At 38.3% G+C, this 23,993-nt stretch overlaps 1 protein-coding gene across 5 annotated transcripts in view; it reads left to right on the forward strand.

The window, feature by feature from the left end:
- Positions 1 to 23,993, forward strand: part of Kat2b (lysine acetyltransferase 2B) — a 105,838-nt gene that overhangs the window by 63,132 nt on the left and 18,713 nt on the right. For 4 of the 5 annotated variants that reach the window (XM_076842814.1, XM_076842825.1, XM_076842839.1 and 1 more), the window contains exons 6-11: positions 4,671 to 4,862; positions 7,920 to 8,026; positions 13,090 to 13,215; positions 15,767 to 15,903; positions 18,859 to 19,067; positions 20,118 to 20,244. In XM_076842814.1, coding sequence (XP_076698929.1) covers positions 4,671 to 4,862; positions 7,920 to 8,026; positions 13,090 to 13,215; positions 15,767 to 15,903; positions 18,859 to 19,067; positions 20,118 to 20,244 — 898 coding nt within the window. The remainder of the gene's footprint in view (positions 1 to 4,670; positions 4,863 to 7,919; positions 8,027 to 13,089; positions 13,216 to 15,766; positions 15,904 to 18,858; positions 19,068 to 20,117; positions 20,245 to 23,993) is intronic. The other variant, XM_076842819.1, reaches the window with a different exon arrangement.

Consider the following 23,993-nt stretch of genomic DNA (forward strand, 5'->3'; position numbering starts at 1 on the left):
GAGAAAAAATTCTGATCAACTATTTTGAAGTCGCCTGAATTTCAAGATGGTACACTCATGTTATTTCTTCATATAATTCCATGAGGAAATAACATGAAGAGACACTGTCAGGAGAATATGTTTTCTTATAATACATCTGACCAAAAGAATCTGCTATAGGAAAGAGGCAAATAATTGGTGTTTGACTTTGGGTTGAAAAGAAATTCTGGAAGTTAGAGATTGTCCCCACATTGGGGAGATGATTTATGAGAATACAGAGCAAGTTAGGACTAGGATGTAGCTCAGTGGTAGAGCACTTGTTGAGCATACATGAGGCCCAGGATTCCATCGCTACCACTGCAAACAAACAAAGCATAGAGCAGGTTAGATACAGTTAACTTGATATTGGGAAATAGTTTCATGTAGTCATTGTTTTGTGAAGTAGAGCTCATCACCATGCATACTGACTATTCTTGATTAGACTTGTACGTCTAGAATAGTAATTATCAGTAAGAAGATCAGCAGCTCAGGAGGCAGGAGATCTAGCTCCTAGTCTGGACTACAGTTCACATTCAATATCCTTTATCCAAAAGTTTTTGGAACCAGAAGTATTTCAGATTGGGAATTTAAAATTTTTGAAATATTTGCACAGACTTTTCTGATTGAGCATCCCTAATTTGAAAACTTATAATAAGTTTCAGATTTCAAAGCATTTTGGATTTGGGATGCTACATCTGTAGTAATTATCCTTTATTTCCAGCGAGCCAGGTGAGTTCAGTTAATTCCTGAAAGTTAGATTTTTAGTTCAGCAAGCATAGGAACAAAATGGTCTCCGTGTCAAATTTTCCAATTCTATTTACATTTTAAAGAAAATATTGTTGTAAAACATCAGTAGGATGTAAAAAATCTGGCAATTATTTGAAAAATGAGTAAACAGTATATAGATACTAGGGATTGAACTCAGGGGGTACTCAACCAGTGAGCCACATCCCCAGCCCTATTTTGTATTTTATTTTAGAGACAGGGTCTCACTGAGTTGCTTAGTACCTCACCATTGCTGAGGCTGGCTTTGAACTTGCGATTCTCCTGCCTCAGCCTCCCAAGTTTCTGGGATTATAGGCATGCACCACCATGCCCCATTTAAATGCCCTCTTTGTTAGATGTAGAAAATGAAGGAAATAGGTTACTTCTGAGGAGAGCTGGTTTTAGCCATTTAGGTAAAATCTTTTCCTGATGTTGAGCCTTTGGAGGAGGACCTGTGGCCATGCCAGCCCATTTCCTCCTTTCTCACTGTATGCAGTGACCATGTCAGTTAATTCAAACACCACCGATCCTCCCCACCACCGCATGCATTGACCCAGCATCCTTGTCCTAGGTACTGTGCACTTTACAGACTATAAAATAAGATTAATTTTGAAATTAAAAACAAAACTGGAAAGCATAAATCGAGGTCTGCAAAATGGCTCTCAGAGGAAATGAATGGGCACCTATTATTTGAAAAATTTTAGTAGATAATCATAATCTCTACAGTCTTCCTTTAAACCCTGGGAAGATTGAATGACCTGTTGAGCACTTTTGGATAAAATTTTATGATAATATTTATGACCTGTCATCTCTGTAGCAGAAATACCATCAGTCTTGGAGGCAGAACAAATCTTTCTGCCATGAGGTTTCCTCCACAGATGGAAAAGCTCTTAGATTTTTTTTTTTTTTCTGTTTTGGAAGTGCTTGGGATTGAACCCAGAGCCTTGCATTTGCCAGGCAGGCCTACCACCGAACCACACCCCTCAGTGCATCTAGGTTCTAACCCAGCATTGTCCAGGAGATAAATAATGTAAGCTGCACTGTGATTTTTACATTTCCTGGTAGCTATATTAAAAAGAATTAATATATAGGAAATTAATTTTAATGTTTTGTTTTGCTCAACATATGAAAAATATCATCATCTATCTCTGTGATCGGTGAAAAATTATCAAGAATGTATTTTTACTTTCTTTGTACTAAGTGTTTTAAATTTGGTGTATATTTTGTGCTTATAATATACCTTCATTTAATTCAGTCACTAAATTTTAAACAATTAAAACAAAATGGAGTACTACTGAAACAATAAAGTTGTGTTTAGTGAAAAAATATTTTACACTGTTTCTATTTTAAAATAAAATTGAAGTCAATGAAAGAAGATTAATACTTAAGCCCCTCAAGTTGTACTAGCTACATTTGAAGTGATAGTTCCAGTTGTGGACGACTATTGTATTAGCATAGATATATGCTCATATAGAATTAGAATATTTTCATCATTGTTGAAAGCTTTAGAAAGCCCTGGTCTAAGTAGCAGAAGATGGTACACACTTTGTTATACTGTTATGTCTTAAAATAGTCTTGGAGTAACCAGAGTCTCATGAAGCTGAGCTTCTGGTTATTAAGTTTGTCACCTCTTACTTTTGTCATTTCATAATTGGTTACTTGGGATCTGGTCTCCCCTCAGCCCTAAATAATTCGTTAACTTTATCAAGTGTTAACATTCAGTAAGGCTTGCTTTTGAGCGTAACGAATTTCTCTATAGAGTATCTTATGATTTACAAAATAAATACTCTTTCTAGTTTTTTTTCCTGCTACTACAATCACTGCTTTCAGTTGGACGTGACACAGTATAACACATAGGAGCCCATTTCAGAATTGTAAAATGACATTGGGGTATAAATTACAAAGAGAAAAGTTGAGAGGAGTAATAGAAAGAGTAGCAGGATTTTAAGATTAAATGTGAATCTGTGCAGATGAGCTAACACAGACGAAAGTTCTCATCTATAAAGGCGAAGCACCACCACCGCCATCGCCAACCTATGGGGTAAATATGTGATAACGCAGGAAAAGGCCTCCGGCATGAGTGAATCAGTATTATTCCATTCTAAAGGGCTTGGGGTTTGTGGAGCACTTCCTGTGGCAGTTGGGGCACATTAGAAAGCTTCTCCTAATTTAAATAGGAACAGGAAAAGGACACTGGGAGGACAGCTTTTAAGTTTTGAAAAGCAGCCCTATCGTAGATGAGGATGATTTGGATCTGCTACCAAGAAATAAGGATGTGTGAAATGACGCTTTTGACCAGATTTCCCTGGTTTGGTACCATCCTCTGTGACTCCCATTGTTGCATCCCTTTTGCTGGGTCCTGGGAATTTCATACCTTGCATCTCTAGGAGACTTCCATGACACCCCTCTGCCCCAAAATGACCACAGTTTTGAAAGGTCTTTCATTGTCTAGCTTTCTACATTAAACACCATCAAGTGCCAGCATACCCAGAACTGAAGTCAGATCTCAAGAAAACCCCACATTTCCCTCTGGTCTGAGCTCTCCTGCAGCCTCTTGCAACGCTGAAGTGCATTTTCAACTTTGAGTCATTGCAAAGTGTACCTGGCGACAGATGGTGGAAGCTTATTACTTCCTGTATTTTGAGAGAGCTTTGAACAGTTTTGAAGATCCTATCTTCCAGAGGGAGAAGGGGAGTTGCACAGAAGATGGAAGGAGAACCTCATTGTTATACAGAATACATATATGATGTTGTAATGAGAAAAAGGAAAAAAAAAATGTGTCACATTAGATTGGATAGAGAGAAAGGATGGGAGAGGAAGGGAGGAGTAGGGAGGATAGGAAGGGCAGCATTCCATTTATGTATTATGTATCAAAATGCATTCTACTGTCATGTATGACTAAAAAAAATAAATAGAAATGAAAAAAAAACACTTGGGACATGACAGTTAAATTCAATCTCTCACTTGAAAATATAGGATTAGAGAAAGAAATTTTCTTACAAAGGGCCTCACCAACTAACCAACAGCAGGAATAATTTTCAAGCATTTGAACATGGTCATACTTCTTTGGGACAGTAACAGTGTTACCTTCTATTTACATTCTCATTCCCTTGGAAGAGTTATCAAGCTATCTAGATATTTCTTTACCATAATACTCATAAATGACTTTTATTATACTGCATTAGAACTGTTTATACTCTTTATTTTCATAGCTTCTAAGCCACTGACTTTTCATACATGCCATCTTAATAAAATGACATTGAAGAGACCAAAAAAAAAAAAAAAAGATCCTATCTTCCCACTGTAGCTTTAGTAATATCTGAGTTCTGCTTGGGCATTTTAAAGAAATCTTAAACTTCACTCAGGACTAGTCTGCTGGATTCTGATTCGTTCATCAGTGGGACTTTCTCAGCTTCTCTTTTTACCTGTTTCTTTTATTTAAACTATTGTTAATTTATGTACCAGAAACTTAATTCCACAATGCGTCTAACACATGTTATTTCATTTAATATTCAAAGAACTGAATGAATTTGCTATAATTGTTGTCCCTATTTTATAGGTAAGGAAGTATAGACTGAATAACATAAAACTTCCAAAGTTACAAAAAGTCAGTTATGTAGCAAAGCAAGGATTTGATTCCAGGGCTGTTTGACTCTATGACTTAGAATCATCCTATTCTGCTATATCATACACTAACAGAACTGGACCCACACAGTGGTTTAAGGGAAATCTATTCTAATTCTCAAGTTCTACTGGCTGGTCATTATGTCCTTGCTTATCATTGCAGGCTTAGTTTCTTGGAGGGGTGGGGTGGGTAATTGTATTGAGAGTCACCATAATTGGATGTTTTGCATGGGACACTAAGGGTGCTTGTTTCCTCTTTGCAGGTGGCTGTGTTACTGCAATGTGCCACAGTTCTGTGACAGTCTACCTCGGTATGAAACCACCCAGGTGTTCGGGAGAACATTGCTTCGCTCAGTCTTCACTGTCATGAGGCGACAGCTCCTGGAACAAGCAAGACAGGAAAAAGACAAACTGCCTCTTGAGAAACGAACTCTAATCCTCACCCATTTCCCAAAGTAAGGGAGAACTCTTGCTCTTGCAGAACTTCAGGGTTGCTAATACATGTTGAAGCCTGCATAGATAACAAAATCCGGAATGATAAACAAGCATCCTTGGGAAGAAAGTCCCTCAATTTCTTTTGTCCATCTTCTTGGGTGTGTTCCAGTTTTTATTAGCTTGTTAACTGCAACCATTGTCCCTTACAAGTTCCATTCACCTTCCACCATCTGGGCCATTGTCTCTGAGTCTCCTACAGTGGGCTAGCACTTTGTTGAAAGGATGGTGGGGGAGGATGCATATCCACAGATTCCATCCACTCAGGTGTATGAAAGAACTCAAGTGGCTGCTTTTTTTCATTCCTATTCTCCACCCCCCCTCTAAGTACTGGTGAACTACCTGCCTCTATCTCTGTTCCACATGCTTTGGAAACTAGACAGTAAGAGCAGAACTGGGTGTGGTGGCACATGCCTGTAATCCCAGTTGCTTGAGAGGCAGAGGCTGGAGGATCAGAAGTTCTAGGCTAGTCTGGACAACTCAGTGAAGCCCTGTGTTTCTTAAAAACAAAAAGGAGGGCTGGCCAGGAGTAGAGGCTTCCTCTAGCACGACCTTTGTATCTTTGCATTCAGTTTCTTGCACAATATACATATTCTTGTGCCTCTTGCCCTACCAGAGCTCTGAGACATTATCTTTTCAATACCTTTAAATGAAAGGAATGTGTCAAAACAGAAGAACATTGAAGGGCTGCACTGTTGGCCTTGGAAATGCATTTTTCAATGCTAAGAAGCAAAAATTTAAGCCAAAGTGTTTGGCTGCTCCTAAGAGGGACAGAAGGCACAATTGATAACTTGTGGAGCAGAGATAGTAAGACATGAATGAAACGGTTCACTTTGCGGTTGCCTTTCTGCCTGATCCATACTTGGTTGGGGAGGGAGAGGGTGTAATTTCAAAAGGCTCTCTAGGTATGATATAGCCTTTTTCCTCACCCTATTGAGAACTGCCGATTTAGAGAATAGAGTATGAGAGGAGGTATTATCTTTTTTGACCAGAGGTAATTGAATTGAAATCTGTTTTATTTGAGAATTTAGATTTTTATTACTAAGATATTATTATTGGAGTATCCAATCTGTGTCTCAGGAAACATGGTTTTAATTGTTAAAAATATAAGTCTGGCCCAAATACCAATGGTAAAAATGCTTCTCTGGTAGAAACTGAAAATTCCTTGGCAGTTTAATCCAAATCCTAAAACTTTGATGGAGGATGTCTTGGATAATGCTGACGGACTTTTCAGCTGAACAACAGATATTTTCACATATTTCCTAGCATCCTGATTGTCAGATTGATTTATCCCCAGGAAACCAGCAGATGAGACAAGGCACTTAAACTGCAATTTAAATGTTACCTCTCAAATGAGTTAAAATTTTTGAGTATGCTCATGCCTTTCAGTGGCTGCATATTAACTGGTCTAAGCTTTTTTTCCTTAGATATTGAAGCAGTTCATACTTATTTCTCTATTATATTTGCCACAAAAGTGACATCTTATATATTATGGTGATAGTTGCCATTCTGTCTCTAAGACAAGGAACAAGGACCAAGAGGGACCATCCTCCCCCAACACACACACACACCTGTTATGCTGCTCAAAGATAAATTTTAATTACTTTGCATAGTGACAATTTTTTCCCCCACAGCAAATTCATTTTCTTCTTGCAGATATTTGCTAATTATAGTGTGTTTTGTTCTATCAGCCCTCAGTTCTGGCACGCTTATGCTGTTGAGTTAAAAAATCAATGCTGCTTTCTTCTCTGTTACTAATAGTAGGGTAACACTACCACCCACTTCTGCTTTTAAATCCCCTTTCACTGAATATGACAACATTCTAGGTTGTTGAGGATTCAACCTATAGTTTTGAAAGCAGAATCAACACATTTTGAGGTCTGAGGCGCTATTTGAGTCTTGGGATATCTCAGAGAGCTGGGATCAGCTTGCCAGCATCCGTTGAGGACTCTGGCTCTCAGATGCATGGTCAGGGCTTTTATCCTTATCTTTTCTGTCCTCATATACTGTTTTTTTTGTGCTGCTTGACTTTAACTTGTGCCTTTCTTCCCCTTATTTTCTATTATTTGCCAGTTTTCTTTAAAAGCTTAATATCTGTATTTCATTCTAAAAGTAGTAAATGTACATGTTGCAGAAAAGTACATGGTTTAGAGAAGTAAAAAGAAGAAAAAGATCACCCATGGCCTTACCACGGTGAACTAACTACTTTTAGGTATTTCTATTTTAAAAAAAAAAGTTGTTATTTTTATTCTCCATATGTTAGAAAACTCCAGGAGATTATTGTGGGCTTCCAAAACCTGAGATGCTCTTGGTTATAAGATGATGGGAAGTTAGCATAATAATTAATCACTGGTTCCAATCCTGGCCTTGCCATTTTGCAGTTATGGAAACTTGGACCAGTTATTTAATCTCGCAGAGCGTTAGTTATTGCATCTGTAAAATGGGTTCAGTAAGTGATTCTGTCTCATGGTATCAATATGAAGATCAAGAGAATTAGTAAGCATCACCCACTAATAATATTACCTATCACACAGTGAGAACTACATGTAACCTTGTGGTAAATAAAATATATAATACTGTAAGTCTCATGAGGATTCAGTAAGAAGTTCCCGGAGCAATTCAGGCATGAGGCAAGCATTCAGTCAACATTAGCAACTTTTGTGGTGGTAATGACAGTGACAATGACAGCTACATGGAGAGCTGAAATTGTGTGCTGAGTCTCACTGGGGAAGACTAATGCATTTCCATGGTGTAATGTTCTGTGTATTTTAAGTTGCATGCAGCTGTGTAAGGTCAACAGAGAATAGTTTGTAGAAATGCATTTCTGTATTTAAATATGTTAGGGCTGCCCAAATAAGTCGTCATTTCAGTCTTGATTCCCTAGTGTATTACGAGTTGAAGGTGAGACTCAGAGGTTTAGGGTGATTGCCATAGATGATTAGGGCTTTTGTCCCTCTAATAACACGTTGATTTTTTTTTCTCTCTTTTTATCTTACTATTATTTTTACTCTTGTGTTTAGGTTTTTGTCCATGTTAGAGGAAGAAGTTTATAGTCAAAACTCTCCTATCTGGGATCAGGATTTTCTTTCAGCCTCTTCCAGAACCAGCCAGCTAGGAATCCAAACAGGTAAATTTCTTTTAACATTAATTAGCCATCAGGAAGGCCAACTTGAAGTGTTCCTTGTAGCTCATTCTACATGTCATCAGGAAATTAAAGATTAGAGCCAGCAAAAAAGCAAGCACTTTGGTGAATCTTGCATCTGTATCCTATTAATGAGGAGAAAGTGGGTACAAACCAGAGCCTTGTAACTGTCTGTGTCAGTGAGGAGGGCAGGTGCACACCAAGTAGTTAGAACAACAGTAACTGCAGGAAGCCTTAGCTTGCACATTGCAATTTTATGGGAGGTGTAACATACCCGTTGTTCAGCTCTGTAGTCAGCTGCTGGCTTTATTCAGAGATACTTATAATCTCAGTCAATGGCTAAATATGCCCAGGAATCAAGTCTCAGTCTGGCTTCTTACTCTGTGGTGTCTGTTTTATACATCTACTTACTACCCAGGATAATGGTGGGTTAGTGAGTGGAAGAGAGTGATAATCTGTTTCAGGATGTGAAATGCTTTTCAGTAGGGCAGGGCATCTCTTTCATTTCCTTAGGTCAGCTGGTGGCATCAGTTGGCATTTTGTGAGGAAGGGAGAGAGATGTGTTTTGTAGTCACAGTGATCCCAGGAAAAGGATCTGAATTCCAGCCTTTGACACTTGGAAGGCAGAGTTTGAAAAAAGTGCTGAAGCAACAATTTATGCCTGGCAGTGGGGAAAGACAGAATGTTGAATTTTCCATGTCCAAAGTTTTTCCTAGACCTCTAGCTCATGTTCGTATGGGGGCTTGTGAGTGTTGCCCTCAGCACAGGTTATTTTATTTTTGCTTTAAAAAAATTCGAGTCAGGCACGGTGGCACATGCTTTTGTAATTCCAGTGGCTCCAGAGGCTGAGGCAGGAGGATCATGAGTTCAAAGCCAGCCTCAGCAAAAGTGAGATGCTAAAGCAACTCAGTGAGACCCTGTCTCTAAATAAAATACAAAAAAAAAAAAAAAAAAAAAGGCCTGGGGATGTGGCTCAGTGATTGAGTGCTCCTGAGTTCAACCTCCAGTACTCCCCCTTTCTCCCCCAAAACCAAGAGGCTGGGTGTGATGGCACATGCTGATTCCAGCTACTTGGGAGGTTAAGGCAGTAGGATCCCAAGTTGGAGGCCAACCTGGGCAACTTAGCAAGATTCTCTCTCAACATAAAAAATAAAATGACAGGGGAATGTAATTCAGTCGTAAAGCACCCCTAGGTTCAATCCCTAGTATCCCCCCCCCAAAAAAAATTTTAAGATATAATTCGCATACAGTAATGTTCACCCTTTTTAGTGTACTGTGAGTTTTGACAAACATATTTAGTTGATTAACCATCATTATCATCAAAAGATGGAAGAATCACATCACTCCAGATGATGCGCTTGAGTACCTTCATTGTCCATTCATTGTTATATTCCAGCCCTGGCAACCACTGCTCGGTTTTTTGGTTCCTATAGTTTTGCCTTTTCTAAAGAGTGTCATCTGGAAGGAATCATATAGTATTATGCTTTTTGAGTCTGATGACTTCCAATCAGCAAAATGCATCTGAGGAGTCATTTATAATCTTTAAAAAATCTAGAACCCAAGCATGAATGCAAATATAAATTTAAATGTAAATTAAAAATTTTTTTTTGTGGGGATACTGGAGATTGAATCCAGGGGTGCTCTACCACTGAGCTACATCCCCAGTTCTTTTTATTTTATTTCATTTTTAAAATTCTGAGATAGGGTCTTGCTAAGTTGTTGAGGCTAGCTGATCAAAACCTTTTTTTTTTTTTTTAAAAAAAAAAAAACTCGCTACCAAAAACACCTTTGTGACCTTTTAGTTTCACCTTAGGTCATAATTTCATATTTGGTTGAAAACCTACAGTGCTACAAGGCCTATCCATTCATATTATACACTCTGTAGACTTGAGCTGTCAGTCTGGACACAGTGTTTACTGGACACATTCTCTGTAATTACTGGCCATTGTTCTCTGAACTTGTGCTATTTATTTTATCTTTTTTTTCCTCCCCCTTCTCTTCTTTCTCCCTCTACTCCTTCCTCCTCCTCCTCACACTTCAGCCACCTCCTGCCTCAGCCTCCTGAGTTGCAGGGATTGTAGGCATGTGGTATGGCACCCAGCTCATTTTATCTTTGTCCTGATCCTACTTAGTTTCCAAATGTCATCTCTCCCACAAACTCTTTCCTAATTCCTCCCATGCACCCTTGCCAGGACTATATCTCCTTTCTTCCAGACTTTCTTAGAACCCTGACTATATCCTATTCTTGATTCTCAAACGTATCTGCACGATGAAACCACCCATGGAGATTTGAAATGTTCTGAATTGTGAGTGCCACGCCAAGAGAGTGGGATGTTATTGGCCTGGGGTGCGAGACCTACACGTTGGGACTCTTAAAAAAGCTCCTAGGTGAAATTCTAATGTACAGTATTTGAGAATGACTGTGTCTTATAGTACTCACCCCATGGTATCCTTGCCCTGTTTTTTTTTTTTTTCTTTCATTTCTATGTATTTTTTTTCTCTTCTATGAATGCAGTTCTTTGATGATCAGAGACCCAGTTTTTCAGTAATAATAATACAATAATAATACTTTTATTAATTACTTGCCTGTGAAGCTTGAGGCCTGCTTTATGTCTTTAAGCCTTTTCAAAGACCCTGGGAACCTGGAATGATCATCTCTTTTGCGTGGTTGAGGACATAGAAGTTCAGAGTTGAGCAACAAGTTGCCCCAGATCACAGCTTATAAGGCATGGAGCTGGGTTTCATACCTGGGGCTAATTTCTAACTCCTACACCACCTCAGGAGCCGGAGCTCTACCTGCCTATTGCATTCTCTTGGCGTGCACTGCAGCTGTGCCCTTCAGGCTTGCAGAAGGAATGAGTGAAGAGCATCATTTCCTCCTTCAGGCAGGGGGACACCAAGTTACTCAGCTGGATCAACTTAGCTTTCTTTGGGAGGGACTCTGGGTTAGGATTTTTCCATTTGTGAAAGACCTTTGACCCTTGTCTTTCTCAAATCCTCCCAATCTGCTCAAGTTCTGACCCCATGTTATCTGTCAGAGAACAGGATGAAGAAAGCCGAGGTTCTTTGACTCAGTGAGAATTTTGTGTTTAATTCTGTGGCTAAGGTCATCCCCAGTTGAGTGGGATTATACACTTTTTAGTATACAATCCCTTTAGTATTATATGAAGCTGTCAGCAGCATACTGCTGTAATTGCAGTGTGTTCTTTTTAGGGGAAAGATGAGTATAATCATTTACCTAATTGGCATGTCTGTGCACGGATGCAACTGTAATAAATGACATTTGTAATGATGGCTCTGAAGTTTTGCAAGACACTTAAGATGTCCTTTGAATCATTAGAGCTTCCTCTTTGTAGAAAGTCACTGCAGGGTACTTTGAAATTCAGATGGCCTGTATGCTGGAAGAAGAAACATAACAGCCTATATATTAGTTAACTCTCTGTTGTGTGAGAAAATACCTGAGAAAAACAACTTGAAGGAGGAAAGATGTATGTTGGCTCAGTGTTTCAGAGGTTTGAGTCCAGGGTCAGTTGACTTCATTGCTTTGGGTCCGAGGCAAGGCAGAACATTAGGGTGAAAGGGCATGACGAGGAAAACTGCTCATTTCACAGCAGCTAGGAAGGAGAAGGGAGAGACAGAGGGAGGCCAGGAGAAGACATAACGTTCAAGGACATGCTCCCAGTGACCCACCTCCTCCAACCAGGTTCTACTTGCAAGTTCTACCACCTCCCAATGGCTCATTCAATTATGCATCGTTGAGGCTCAAGCCTTTACCACATAAACCTCTGGGGAATATTTCCGACCTAAACTGTCACAGTTTGGTATTTCAGTGTATTCTGATTTTTTTTGGGGGGCGGGAGATGGGGTCTATTTGTGTTGCCCAGTCTGACCTCAAACCCTTAGGCTCAAGCCATCTTCCTACCTCAGCCTTCCCAATAGCTGGGACTTCAAGTGCATACCACTACCCCTGGTTTTATTTTGATTTGTTGCATATCAATTACTATTCAGTTAGAAGTACGGGGGGTTGGTTGCTCATTATTGCTTGGTTTCCTTATTCCATCACTTTCTTGATTGATGAGAATATTGTTCTCTGCACAAAGAGCTTTGACGGCATTAAAAGTTGGGTGAACTTTCTTTCTGGGTATCTGATCTGCCAACCTATGACCAATGTCACTGAGAATGTCTATACCCCTCATTATTTTTCACCTTTTCAGCTATGGATAAGTAGCACAGCTAGCAAAGGAGTATCCTCTTTGTACAATAGGAAAACAAACATACACCAACAGCAAAACTTGTTTAGAAATACTTTCAGATTTACAGAAGAGTTACAAGAATAGGATAAAGATGGTCTAGATTCACCAGTTATGAACATTTTTCTATATTTGCTTTATTGTCATCTAATCTGTAGACTTCTTCAGTTTTGTCTCTTGTCTTAACAATGTAGTCTACAGCAACTTTCCCATCACCTCAGGAAACTTATGATTGCCAACTTGTACCATGGTTGCTTGCATCGGGTTTGATCGCTTGGTGAGGTTGGTGTCCGCTGGCTTTCTCCATCATAGATAGCATCACCAGCTTTTCCTTTTGTAATTGAAAATTTCTTTTGTGAGGAGGTACTCTAGACTTATGCAAATATTCTGTCTTCATTAAAATTATACTCATAAAGTTTAATCTACATACATGATCTTTCCTGAATGAGTTATTGTATGATGGCTGCCAAATGGTGATTTTTTTTTTTTTTTTAATTTTAAACTACCTTCCATCAGTCTTTCCTTATTTATTTGCTGGCATTTGTATGGAAGAACTTTGCTTCCTCGTCATTTATTCATTCATTCATTCATGTGTTTCAATATGGATTCAGAAACTTATTTTATTCAATGAGTTATACTAATACTGTCTTTATTATCTTGATGTCCATGTTTTTTATTTTAAAAATGACTTTTCTTGTGAGGTATTTGGTAATAATAGAATGGTCTTTTATTGTCTTGGTTTCTTGTTGCCTGAAAAGAAGAGTCACTTAATACCTTCTTTTTCTTTTGTTGGGGCAGTTATCAATCCACCTCCTGTGGCTGGGACAGTTTCATACAATTCAAACTCATCTTCTCTTGAGCAGCCAAATGGAGGGAGCACCAGTCCTGCTTGCAAAGCCTCTTCTGGGCTTGAGGCAAACCCAGGTAAGCTCTTCAGAGGAGATGAGAGGGCTGTGACTTGCCCTAGGAGCTCCAATGTCTGCAGAGCACCAAAAGTTAAAAAAAAAAAAAAAAAAAAAAAATTACAAATTGTGCATGACCAGATTTTAATGTCTGGAAATCACTTTGGTTTAGGATTTGGACTGTGTTTGTAAGTTATTGCTATGTACTAAACTAATCCAGAATACAGTCTTAAGATCTGTAATGACTAATTAGCGTAGCTCACTCATTTGGTGTATTGTCTGGTAGTTGGCAGAGCTTAGCTGGTCTCAGGATCTTGGTGAAGTGGACTTAAAAGTCTATTCGTTGACTGGGACCTGTGTTCTGGGCTTTACTTGGCTATAGCAATTACATGAGAGAAACTCTGTTCTGTATATCTTTCATCATTCTTCTGGGACCTTGGGCTGTGCAGGAATGTCCTTTTTGTGACAGTGGCAGAAGCACCAGAGAGCAAGCAAACATATGCAGTGTCTTGAAGCCTTGACTTGGAACTGTTACTCCATCACTTCTGCCTCATTTTGTCGTTGAAAGCAAGTCACACATTTTAATTCAGAGTCAAAGGGGTAGAGAAAGGGAGAAATGTTGCCTATTCTTTTTGTTGGAAAAGCTGCAGTCACATGGCAAAGCATGTGGATGATAGCAGGGTAAAGAATTTGGTCATTAAAGTAATCTGCCACATGGGCACAAGCATCTTTTAATTCTAGAAATATTTTACATAGAAGTTTTATTTTTATTTTATTTTATTTTTTGTGGCACTATAGGGTTGAACCTCAGGCTTCTAGTGCCTTCCTAGCATGCTGTATCCACTGAGCTATATCCCCAGCCACATAGAATGTTTTAAGGGTTCCTTTCTGTCCACAGATTGGACTTAAAATTGTCTATTCAAACAGATTTTGGATAGGATTAAACTTTGAAATAAAAGAAGTGCTAGGAAAAGGGAGAGAAGAGGATCTTATATGAAGTATATTTAGCATGTATGCTGTTCTCTCTACCAATGAGTTGGAATGCAGCTGAAATGCTTTCTTATAATAATACTGTCAGTCTTTCAGGTTTCAGCTGTGACAGGTGTAAACCTCATCTACAAAACATATAGTTTGCAACATTTCCCTTGGTCACTCGTAGAATTTGAAGATTTATTGGTCAGATATCTGAAAATATTCTTATCTCTAAAAACAACAATGTAAGAGTTATATACAGCTATTTAGTAAGTAATATATAATATAGAAGCATCTTCTGTAGACCAGGAACTTGGTGTCACTCTGCTCCTTTTTAACTAAAGAGAGTGAAAATACTATGTGGCAGTGTGCTTGATGGGGTTCACATCTGAGGAATAAATTAGCTTCAAACATGTAAAAGTCGAAAAAAGTTAATTTTAAAAATGAATACATTTTATGAAAGTAAAAACCTGGAAAAACAAAACTTGACCATCGTAAGGGAAAAAAGCGATTATGTAGTCTCCTGGAAAGTGGGAAAATGTTCTCTCTGCTTTTGCATGGCCTTCCCAGCATGTGACATGTTAATTGCACTTACTTTATAGGCCAGGGGCACTTTGTGAGGTTTTAAGGCCCCCTCCTCCCACCAATAAAAAGCCAGGTGTATGGCACACATTTGTAATCCCAGCAATTTGGGATGCTGAGGTAGAAGAATCACAAGTTCGAGGCTAGCCTGGGTAACTTAGTGAGCCCTTGTCTCTAAAAAAATAAAATAAAATAATAAAAAGTTCAATGGTATTCCCCACCCTCACCCCTGGTCCAAAGTGCAGAAATTGGAAAAAGTTAATTATAAAGTCTGTCATTTTATAATGAAAAAAATAAATTATTTGTCTAGAAGAAAACAATTCATATACCATATGTGTATACATATACATACTCGTAGGCTCGAATATGTGTATTTCTCCTTGAGCTACAAGAAGAAATAATAGTTTAAAGTTTCAATACACAACCCTGAGTAATTCATCAATGAAACAGGCAAATGTATCAATAAAGATGTAGAAGCCTTAAAAACATGATCAACATGCTTAAACTAATGGATGTTTAGAGATCATTACTCCTCAGAATTGGAAAATTCATATTCTTGCCATAAAGACGCCACATATTTATTTTCAAAATATTGGTTTTATTTTAGGCCATAAAACGACTGTCAAACTTTTTTTTTTTTTTTTTTTTTTTTTTTTGTATTTTGGTGTCATATGGACCCTATCCTCTTACTACAGAGACTATATTAGGATTACTAACCAATAATAACTAGAACATCCCTTTATATTTTGCAAATGAAGAAACATTTGCTTTAATAACTCATAGATCAAGTTAAAAATTATCATAGCAAATAGGAAATATTCCAGATGGATCCGGGTTGGAAATCATTGTGACCTGCTCCCTTTTTTTTCTACTCCTTCTGCTACCTTTTCTCCTGATGAAGTGAGAGTCGACCTCCACACCCATCAACGTTATTAGAACATTAGTTGGATAGTTGGCATATATTTTCTGTTTTCTGTTTAAAACCACCCATTGTTTGTCTTTTATTGTGATTATCATAGGAGAAAAGAGGAAAATGAATGACTCTCACGTTCTGGAGGAGGCCAAGAGACCCCGAGTTATGGGGGATATTCCTATGGAATTGATCAATGAGGTCATGTCTACCATCACAGACCCTGCAGCGATGCTTGGACCTGAGGTCAGCAGGGTAAACTGGGCAGCCAGCTGACAGACCCCACTATGGTCTCCTGGCCACTCCAGCTCTCAGAAATGGGGGTGGCAATGCTTAGAGTTCACTTGCCACCCTAATCTGCATTCGAGCTGGTGGTCACGGTGGGGAGGGTAGCAATTGCTGATCAAAAGGTGACCAATTCTCCTTGATGAATATCATACCCCAGGGCCACATACCAGTAATTTCACATAGTTGAGAAAGTTTTGTCTTGAAGAATTTCAAACCCTCATAAATGTTGCAAAAATCCTGCAATAAAAATCCATAGCCCTTGGTCTAGATTCAGCAGTGTGTTAACATTACACCACATCTGACTTTCCTGTCTCTCCCTTTCTCTCTTCTGTGAATCATTTAGAACCACTTCAGACTTAAAAAACAATGTTGTAATACTTAACCCCTAACCTTTTTTGCTGGTATTTCATGAGAATAAGACTAACACAGGGCTGGTAAACTACAACTTATGAGCCAGGTGTGGCCCACTTATTTTTTGGAAATATCTATGGCTGTTTGGCCATACAACAACAGATTTGAATAATTAAAAAAGGGGATATGTGGCTCACAAAACATAAAATATTTATATCTAGTTCTTTACTGAGACGTTTGTTGACCCCTGGCCTAGGGTACAACCCATACCCCCGTTCTCCATCCATCTAAATTTCATCCTTCTATTGTTGAGGGATCAGTTAGGGATTATGCATTGCATCTAGTTGTTATTACTTCATTCTTTAGTCTCCTTTAATCTAAAACAATTCTTCAGCTTTTTGTCTTTTGCAATGTTGACATTGTTGATTAGTCTTGGTCAATTGCTTTGCACAGTGTCCCTCTCTTTGGGTTTGTCTGATTGTTAACCAGTGGTTTGATTGATTCAAGCAAAGCATTTTTGGTAAAAGTACTGCTGTCTTTTCATTGCTTTGTACCCAGGGGTGGGGCGACTTAAGAGATTTTTTTTTTACTGCTTCCAAGAAATGAAAAGATGGCTTGGACATCATTTTATAAACAATTTTATGGATTTTTTAGTGTGGCTCTGGTAAATTCTAGTATTAATTTTTACTTTGCTGTATTCCTTGGGTATTTGCTTTATGGTGTTGTGAGGATAATTCGAAAAACTGAAATATCAGAGTAAAAAGATCTCATCATAAAATTACTCCTTCCATTTTCTTCTAGAGAGTCAGTCTGTGGAGACTTAAAAAACTCTAGTTCCTTTTCTATACTTGTATTTTAGAGTATTAGTAACTTCACAGATTAGCTTAGTTTTTTTTTTTTTTTTTTCCAGCTATGAAGTGGGGATTCAGTCAAACATTTCAGAATTTATTGTGTGGATTTAGTATTATACCAGAGCTGGCTTGTACTGGCATGAACAAGAGAATTGTTAAATTTTCAGGAGTTTTGTTAAGTTGGTTATTAAACATCTTAGTAGCTTGAAAGTGGCTCTAGTAGCACCTGGTTACCTGGACAGCCAGCTGTAGGCTAATGAAATGAGCAAGTGATGCCGGTTAGGACTTTTCTTCCCTGAAGAGCTGTTTGTTGAACATTTGCCTGCATACCACCTGGTGAGTTATGTAAGATGGGAACACACAGTGCAGGCAAAGGTTGTACTGCCAGCTGTGGTTAGTGTGGTTCAACACGTACTCCTCTGGGAAGAAAACTGTCCTCCAAAAAGAGATGCAAGAAAATAAGTGTGACTGCCGCTTTTGGGTTTTTCTGAGACTTTTGAGACATGTCTTTTCAAGAGTCTTTAAAACTCAGCTGAATGAGATTCCTTAGGGGTTGGCAAACTATAGTTCAGAGGCCAAATTTAATCTTTTTTTTTTTTTCAAGTAAAAATTTATTGGCACACTACTATACCTGTTCTTATATTCTATAACTGGCTTTTTTTTGGGGGGGGGGCTGGTGTCCTGGGGGACTGTACCTGCTTTTGCAGTTTAGTAGCAGTTGAGTAGTAGAGACAGAAGAGACCCTATGACTCAAAGTGTCTAAAATATTTTCTATCTGGCTCTTTATAGAAAAGTTTGCTGATACCTAATTTTATACCAAATACCACCCTTATATATAGGTAGTACTCAGCTTTCTTACAGTACAATCTTTACCAAACTTTTCTGTCCTCCTAACTCGTGGTGTGTATGTATACGTGTATGTGCATGTGCCTGCATGTTTTCTCACCTGTGCATGTGTTTAGGACCCTGAAAAATCACAAATATGTATCTTAACAGAACAAAGAAGAGAAGAACTTTTTTTTTTTTTTTTTTTTTGGTATAGTACTAGGGATTGAAACCAGGGCCTTGCCTATGCTAGGCAAGCACTTTTTGTAATTTATAATTTTTTTATAATCTTTTTGAGAGAGAGAATATGAATATTATATATATATATATATATATATATATATATATATATATATATATATATATATATATATATTGTAGATGGATACAACACAATGCCTTTATTTTTATGTGGTGCTGAGAATTGAACCTGGGTACCACCTGTGCTAGGCAAGTGCTCTACTGCTGAGCCACAATCCCAGCCCAAGTACTTTTTTTTTTTTTTTTTTAAAGACAGAGTGAGAGAGGAGAGAGAATTTTTTTTTTTTTTAATATTTATTTTTTAGTTTTCGGCGGGCACAACATCTTTGTATGTGGTGCTGAGGATCGAACCCGGGCTGCACGCATGCCAGGCGAGCGCACTACCGCTTGAGCCACATCCCCAGCCCCCCAAATACTTTTTAATCTCTGACTCAGTGTCTAACTCCTTTTAAGTTGTCCCATCTGGCCTCAAACTTGGGATCCTCCTGCCTCAACCTTCTAAGTACCTGAGATTACAGGTGTGCTCCATTATACCCAGCTTAGAAGACAAGTTTTGATATGTTCCAGTTTCACTATCTTATGAAAATAACTCTTTTTTTTTTTTCTCCTGTCTCTTGCATCTCAGACCAATTTTCTGTCAGCACATTCGGCTAGGGACGAGGCAGCAAGGCTGGAAGAACGGAGAGGTGTAATTGAGTTTCATGTGATCGGCAATTCCCTGAACCAGAAACCAAACAAGAAGATCCTGATGTGGCTGGTTGGCCTACAGAATGTGTTCTCCCATCAGCTGCCCCGAATGCCAAAAGAATACATCACACGGCTTGTCTTTGACCCGTAAGCTGAGCTTTGCTCTTTCTTTTTCTTTAATTCCTTTTAAAGTGAAAGAGTAGTTCCTCTTAGATAGTGAAAGTCAGCCCTTACCACCCACTGAATCCTCTTGCCTCATGTCACACTGTGGGTATAGGCTACATCAAGTTAATCTTCACATCAAAAAGCACTATGATTAATTTTTCAACAATGTATAAATGTTAATAATAATGGAGCTTTATATTTTAAATTGCTGGTGACTATCCTGTGCTTCATTCATTTTAGCAGTGAGAGAATATACACAATAAGAGGTCGCCTTTCTTTTTTCATCATCAAAGCATTTTGGTTTTGTTGATTCAAGTGGGTTCCATTGTTGCCAAGGTCAGTGAACACTGGGAAAATTATTGGTATATAAGACAGATTAACTTTGAAAATACATTGCTTTAACACATACATACACACACACACACACACACACACACACAAACTCACTCACTCACTCTCTCTCTCTCACACACTTCTCTAATTGGATGTGTTCTAGTACATACAGCCCAACAGCCCATATGAACTATAACATATGCATGTGACAGTTCAGAGTAATGCTTTACAGAGAAGGTCTGATAAATTCTGTATACAGAGTTTCACCAATTGGACGTGTGGATTTTTTTTTTTTTCCCATAATGTTTCTATAATGTTTTTGAGTAAGAACAAACCCTTCTGAAATACATGCCATGTTTGGCCATGACATGAGCATTCCCTGACCCCCCCACGGTGGGTCCCCTGGGAATTGGGTGCATCCGTTTCAGAGCACCTTCACACATTCTCTGTTTTCCATTTGTAGACTTCACACACTTCTTAGGTGAGTTGCCTCTGGTACTGAGGGGAGCTCTGATGAAGTCTCGTGCTCTAAAAAGTCTAGGTGGATGGATGGTCTAGTGAAGATAGTGGCTAGATGAAGGAAGTTCCCATAGAAGCTCAAGGCGGTTGAACCCCCTTCTTGGTTATTAAAGAATGCCTCGAAAAGTATATTCATATTACCAAGATAGGTAAAACTCTGACATAATCTTATTCTTTCAGGAAACACAAAACCCTTGCTTTAATTAAAGATGGCCGTGTTATTGGTGGTATCTGTTTCCGGATGTTCCCATCCCAAGGATTCACAGAGATTGTTTTCTGTGCTGTAACCTCAAATGAGCAAGTCAAGGTAAGGGAAACCCAAGGTCTTAGAAGAAAAGCAGAATGTGGGGCTTCTCACTAAAGCTGTGGAGCTTGGGAGGAGCTTTCTGGGCCATGGCCAGAGAAGGTTCAGAATGAAGTTCAGGACTTTTTGTGAAGAGTCCATTCACTGTGAGTGTGTGTGTGTGGGTGTATGTGTGAGGAGAGCAAACTGTTCCATTTACCAACAAGTAGGGTTGTTCAAGGCTTTGTTGGACCTTGGGCCAAAGCACACGGCACAACCCAGTATTCAACTTAAGTGTAGCCTATAGCAAATGAAGAGAGAGGTGTTTGAAAGCAAATTTCAATGTTCATTATTAACTGACACACAACACACACATGCCTGAGTGTACGTGCATACCCACACCTGTCAGTGCTGAAACGCCAGAAAGGATGTGGTTTATCTGGATTAGGAAAATGACCTAAGCGGCTTATGCCTGAGAAAAATTCGTATGCCCTTTCCCCTAAAGGGGACAAGGACTAAAGAGATGCTAATACAGGAAGTCATGAAAAACTCGAGTACAGTATTCCTATTCATGTAGGGTTTGGAATGTTTTTGTTTTTGTTTCCCCCTGATTGTTTTGAGCATAGATTATCTCTTCCCTGGGAACTCTGGCTGTGTTTTATTGGTATTATGGTTGGTCTGGTCAGAATGAACTAGATTCCCTTTGGGCAGGCACAGAGAGTTCTCCTCTAGACCCTGTCATGTGCTGCTCTGCTGTTCTTAGGAAAAAGGAAATCAGAAAATGTATCCTTAGAAGATTATTCATTTGGTATTTAGGAAACCCTAAAGAATATCATGGAAAACTGTGGTGGTAGTGGAGAGAGAAACAGCTCATATTTAGATAACTGCCAAGAAAACTTATTAGAAAGTCTCCAGTGATATTATCCAACAGAAGCATAACGCAACCTGCAGATAGAAGCTATATATGTGTTTTAAGATACATTTATAAAAAAGCAAGTGGAAACAGGTGAGATTAATTTTTGAAACATTTTATTTTGCTTAGTATTGAATATCATGAATAATTGTTGAGACTATTTATATTATTTGACTTATATTAAGTCCTTGAAATCCAGTGTATGCTTTACTCTCCTCTCAGCTTGACCTAGTCACATATCAGGTACTCAGGAGGCACAAGTGGGGAGCGGTTCACAGATTACATATGCAGAGCTAGGGACATCCATTTCCAAAAACCAAAAATAAATCACTAGAAGGAATCATTCTTTGGTTGAGGGTTACAGTCACTTGTTGGTGCTTTTGCTTTTATTAACAGGTTTACTCTCTAGGTACAGTGCCAATTAAAGTTGCTGTGATGTATCTAATCTCATGAAGCTCAAGTGGAGCCTTTTGTCTTTGACTCCTAGCACTAAGCATCAAAGGGCAAATGCGATTTGACTGTCTTAACATTCATCATTCTGACTGGGGAAGGTGAAGTCCTAAATGTGTTGGAAATTGTTCTCTGGTGATTTTTCAAGGAATTCTGACAGCACATCTTTAGATGGCATTACTGCTATCTTTATCATTTTTACCCTTTGACAAAATGAGAAATGTCCAAATATCCATATATTTCCAAATGTCTAGAGTTTAGGACCTTACTTAAAGGAAAAATTTTACTTTCATAGAGATAAGACCTGAAAAATATCCTTTTGGTTTTCCATTTCAGAAAGGTTGCATAATTTTTGTCTTTAACAATAGCTATTTCTTGTTTGAAAAGGTTGATTAAGGTTGACTTGGACACACTTTTAGCATAGATTATCTCTTCCCTGGGAAAGAGGAAAACTGAAGTTATTTAATATGAATTGGATGCTTTGTCATATTACTTCCCAGAAGGACAATTTATTTTTTTCCCCTCTAAACCATGTAATTTTCTAAAGACTTAAAGGAAAGTAGCCAAACATCACAAACTCAATAGAAAGAACTAGAGGGGGAAAACAAACAAACAAACAAAACAAAACAAACAAACAAACAAACAAAAAAAGAACCACTTGAATGACTTGGAAATGCAGTTTTAGAAAATGATTAGTTTTTCACAACTGAATGGAATAGATGAATAAAATTTCCCTCAATATATATGAAAAAACATTAGGGACTTGCTCTTTAGTAGGAATAGGAATGGGAGAAGCAGTTCTTCCATTTGTTTTCTGGTCTTTTCACTCTCCTGTGTCATTAGTTATGGGTTATTGAACAACTCCTGACACAGGTACTATTCTTTTTTTTTTTTTTAATTATTTTTAGTTGATGATGGACCTATTTATTTATTTATATGTGGTGCTGAGAATTGAACCCAGTGCCTCACAAATGCTAGGCAAGTGCTCTACCACTGAGCCACAACTCCAGCTCATAGGTAGTATTCTTAAGACTTCATGGGTCCCAGTGGCAGCAGCCTATATCTGTGAGAACAGCAATGCATAAATACAGGTATTGTTTTTTTTTTTTTTCTTCTTGATACTGGAGATTACATGCAGGGATTCAGTAATCAGTAGGCACTGACTACTTCCAGCTAGCTCTTTTTTATTTTTTACTTTGAGAAAGGGTCTTGCCAAGTTACATAGGGACTTGCTAAATTGACTAGGGTCTTGCTAAGTTGCTGAGACAGACCTTAAACTTGGGATCTTCCCAAGTGGCTGGGATTACAGGTATATGCCATCATGCCTGGTTGTATAGATAGAGGTTTAAATGTTTATTCACCATATTAAAGATCTTGGCTAAATGTTACTTTAAAAGTCTTCTTCAGTCATTTTGGAGAATCAGGCTTATATACCAAATCCTATGAATACATTAAATAAGATTTGCATGTGATTTTATCTTGCCCAAAGTACACACAAAGGTAACATTTGAGAATTTATTTGAAATTTATTTGAAACTCCTCACCTGGCTTAGAATACCTTGTCATGTAAAAACTATTTGACTTTCTTATATGTAACTCAGAAATTATATTACTTCTACAGTTGTTTACCACAATAAACATTTAAATAAGCTTTGAAGTTACCAAGTGGATTTGGAAAGGAATCCTTTTGGCGACAGTTTAAAATGCAGGAATAAAAACAAGGAAATAGTTTTGGGGTTAATATCTAAACATTTGCTTATAATAGCTTTGTTTTCAGTGTTATCTCTAACCAAGATGATGTTTACCTGTGAGTCATAACTAGACGCAGAGGAGGTTCATGTTGAAAAACACCATCCCTCATCACAAGCAACTTGGAATGGGGAAACTTTCTTTGTAGAGGTGACAAACTAGTTGACACTGATGACAGATATCTTATGCAGGTTGTAAGAAGCTACCAAAGAACCATCCTTGAATTTTAGGGTAAAGAGGTGAAAATTTATAGTGTTATTAACTCTTCTTTTGTACCAGGGCTACTTTACCACTGAGCCACATCCTCAGCCCTTTTTTATACTTTATTTAGAGACAGAGCCTCTCTAAGTTGCTGAGGTTGACTTTGAATTCACAATCCTCCTGCCTCAGCTCCTAAACCACTGGGATTACAGGCATGTGCCACCACACCCAGATTTTATTAACTCTTTACAAGGTGGTACATATAACAAAATCCTAGCTCTCTCGCATCAACTACGTCTATAGTGACAGGAGCTTCGTTAGAGGAATAGTTTTTTTTAATGAATTTCAAGGCAACACTTTACCTATACACGTGTTTCCCAGTGACTAAACAACCCTTCCCCTTTTCTTCAGTTTTTATCTTTAAAAATAATTTTTAGCTGGGTACAGTGGCACTTGCCTG

This window comes from Callospermophilus lateralis, chromosome 1 (assembly GCF_048772815.1).
Source record: "Callospermophilus lateralis isolate mCalLat2 chromosome 1, mCalLat2.hap1, whole genome shotgun sequence".
Taxonomy (NCBI): Eukaryota; Metazoa; Chordata; class Mammalia; order Rodentia; family Sciuridae; genus Callospermophilus; species Callospermophilus lateralis.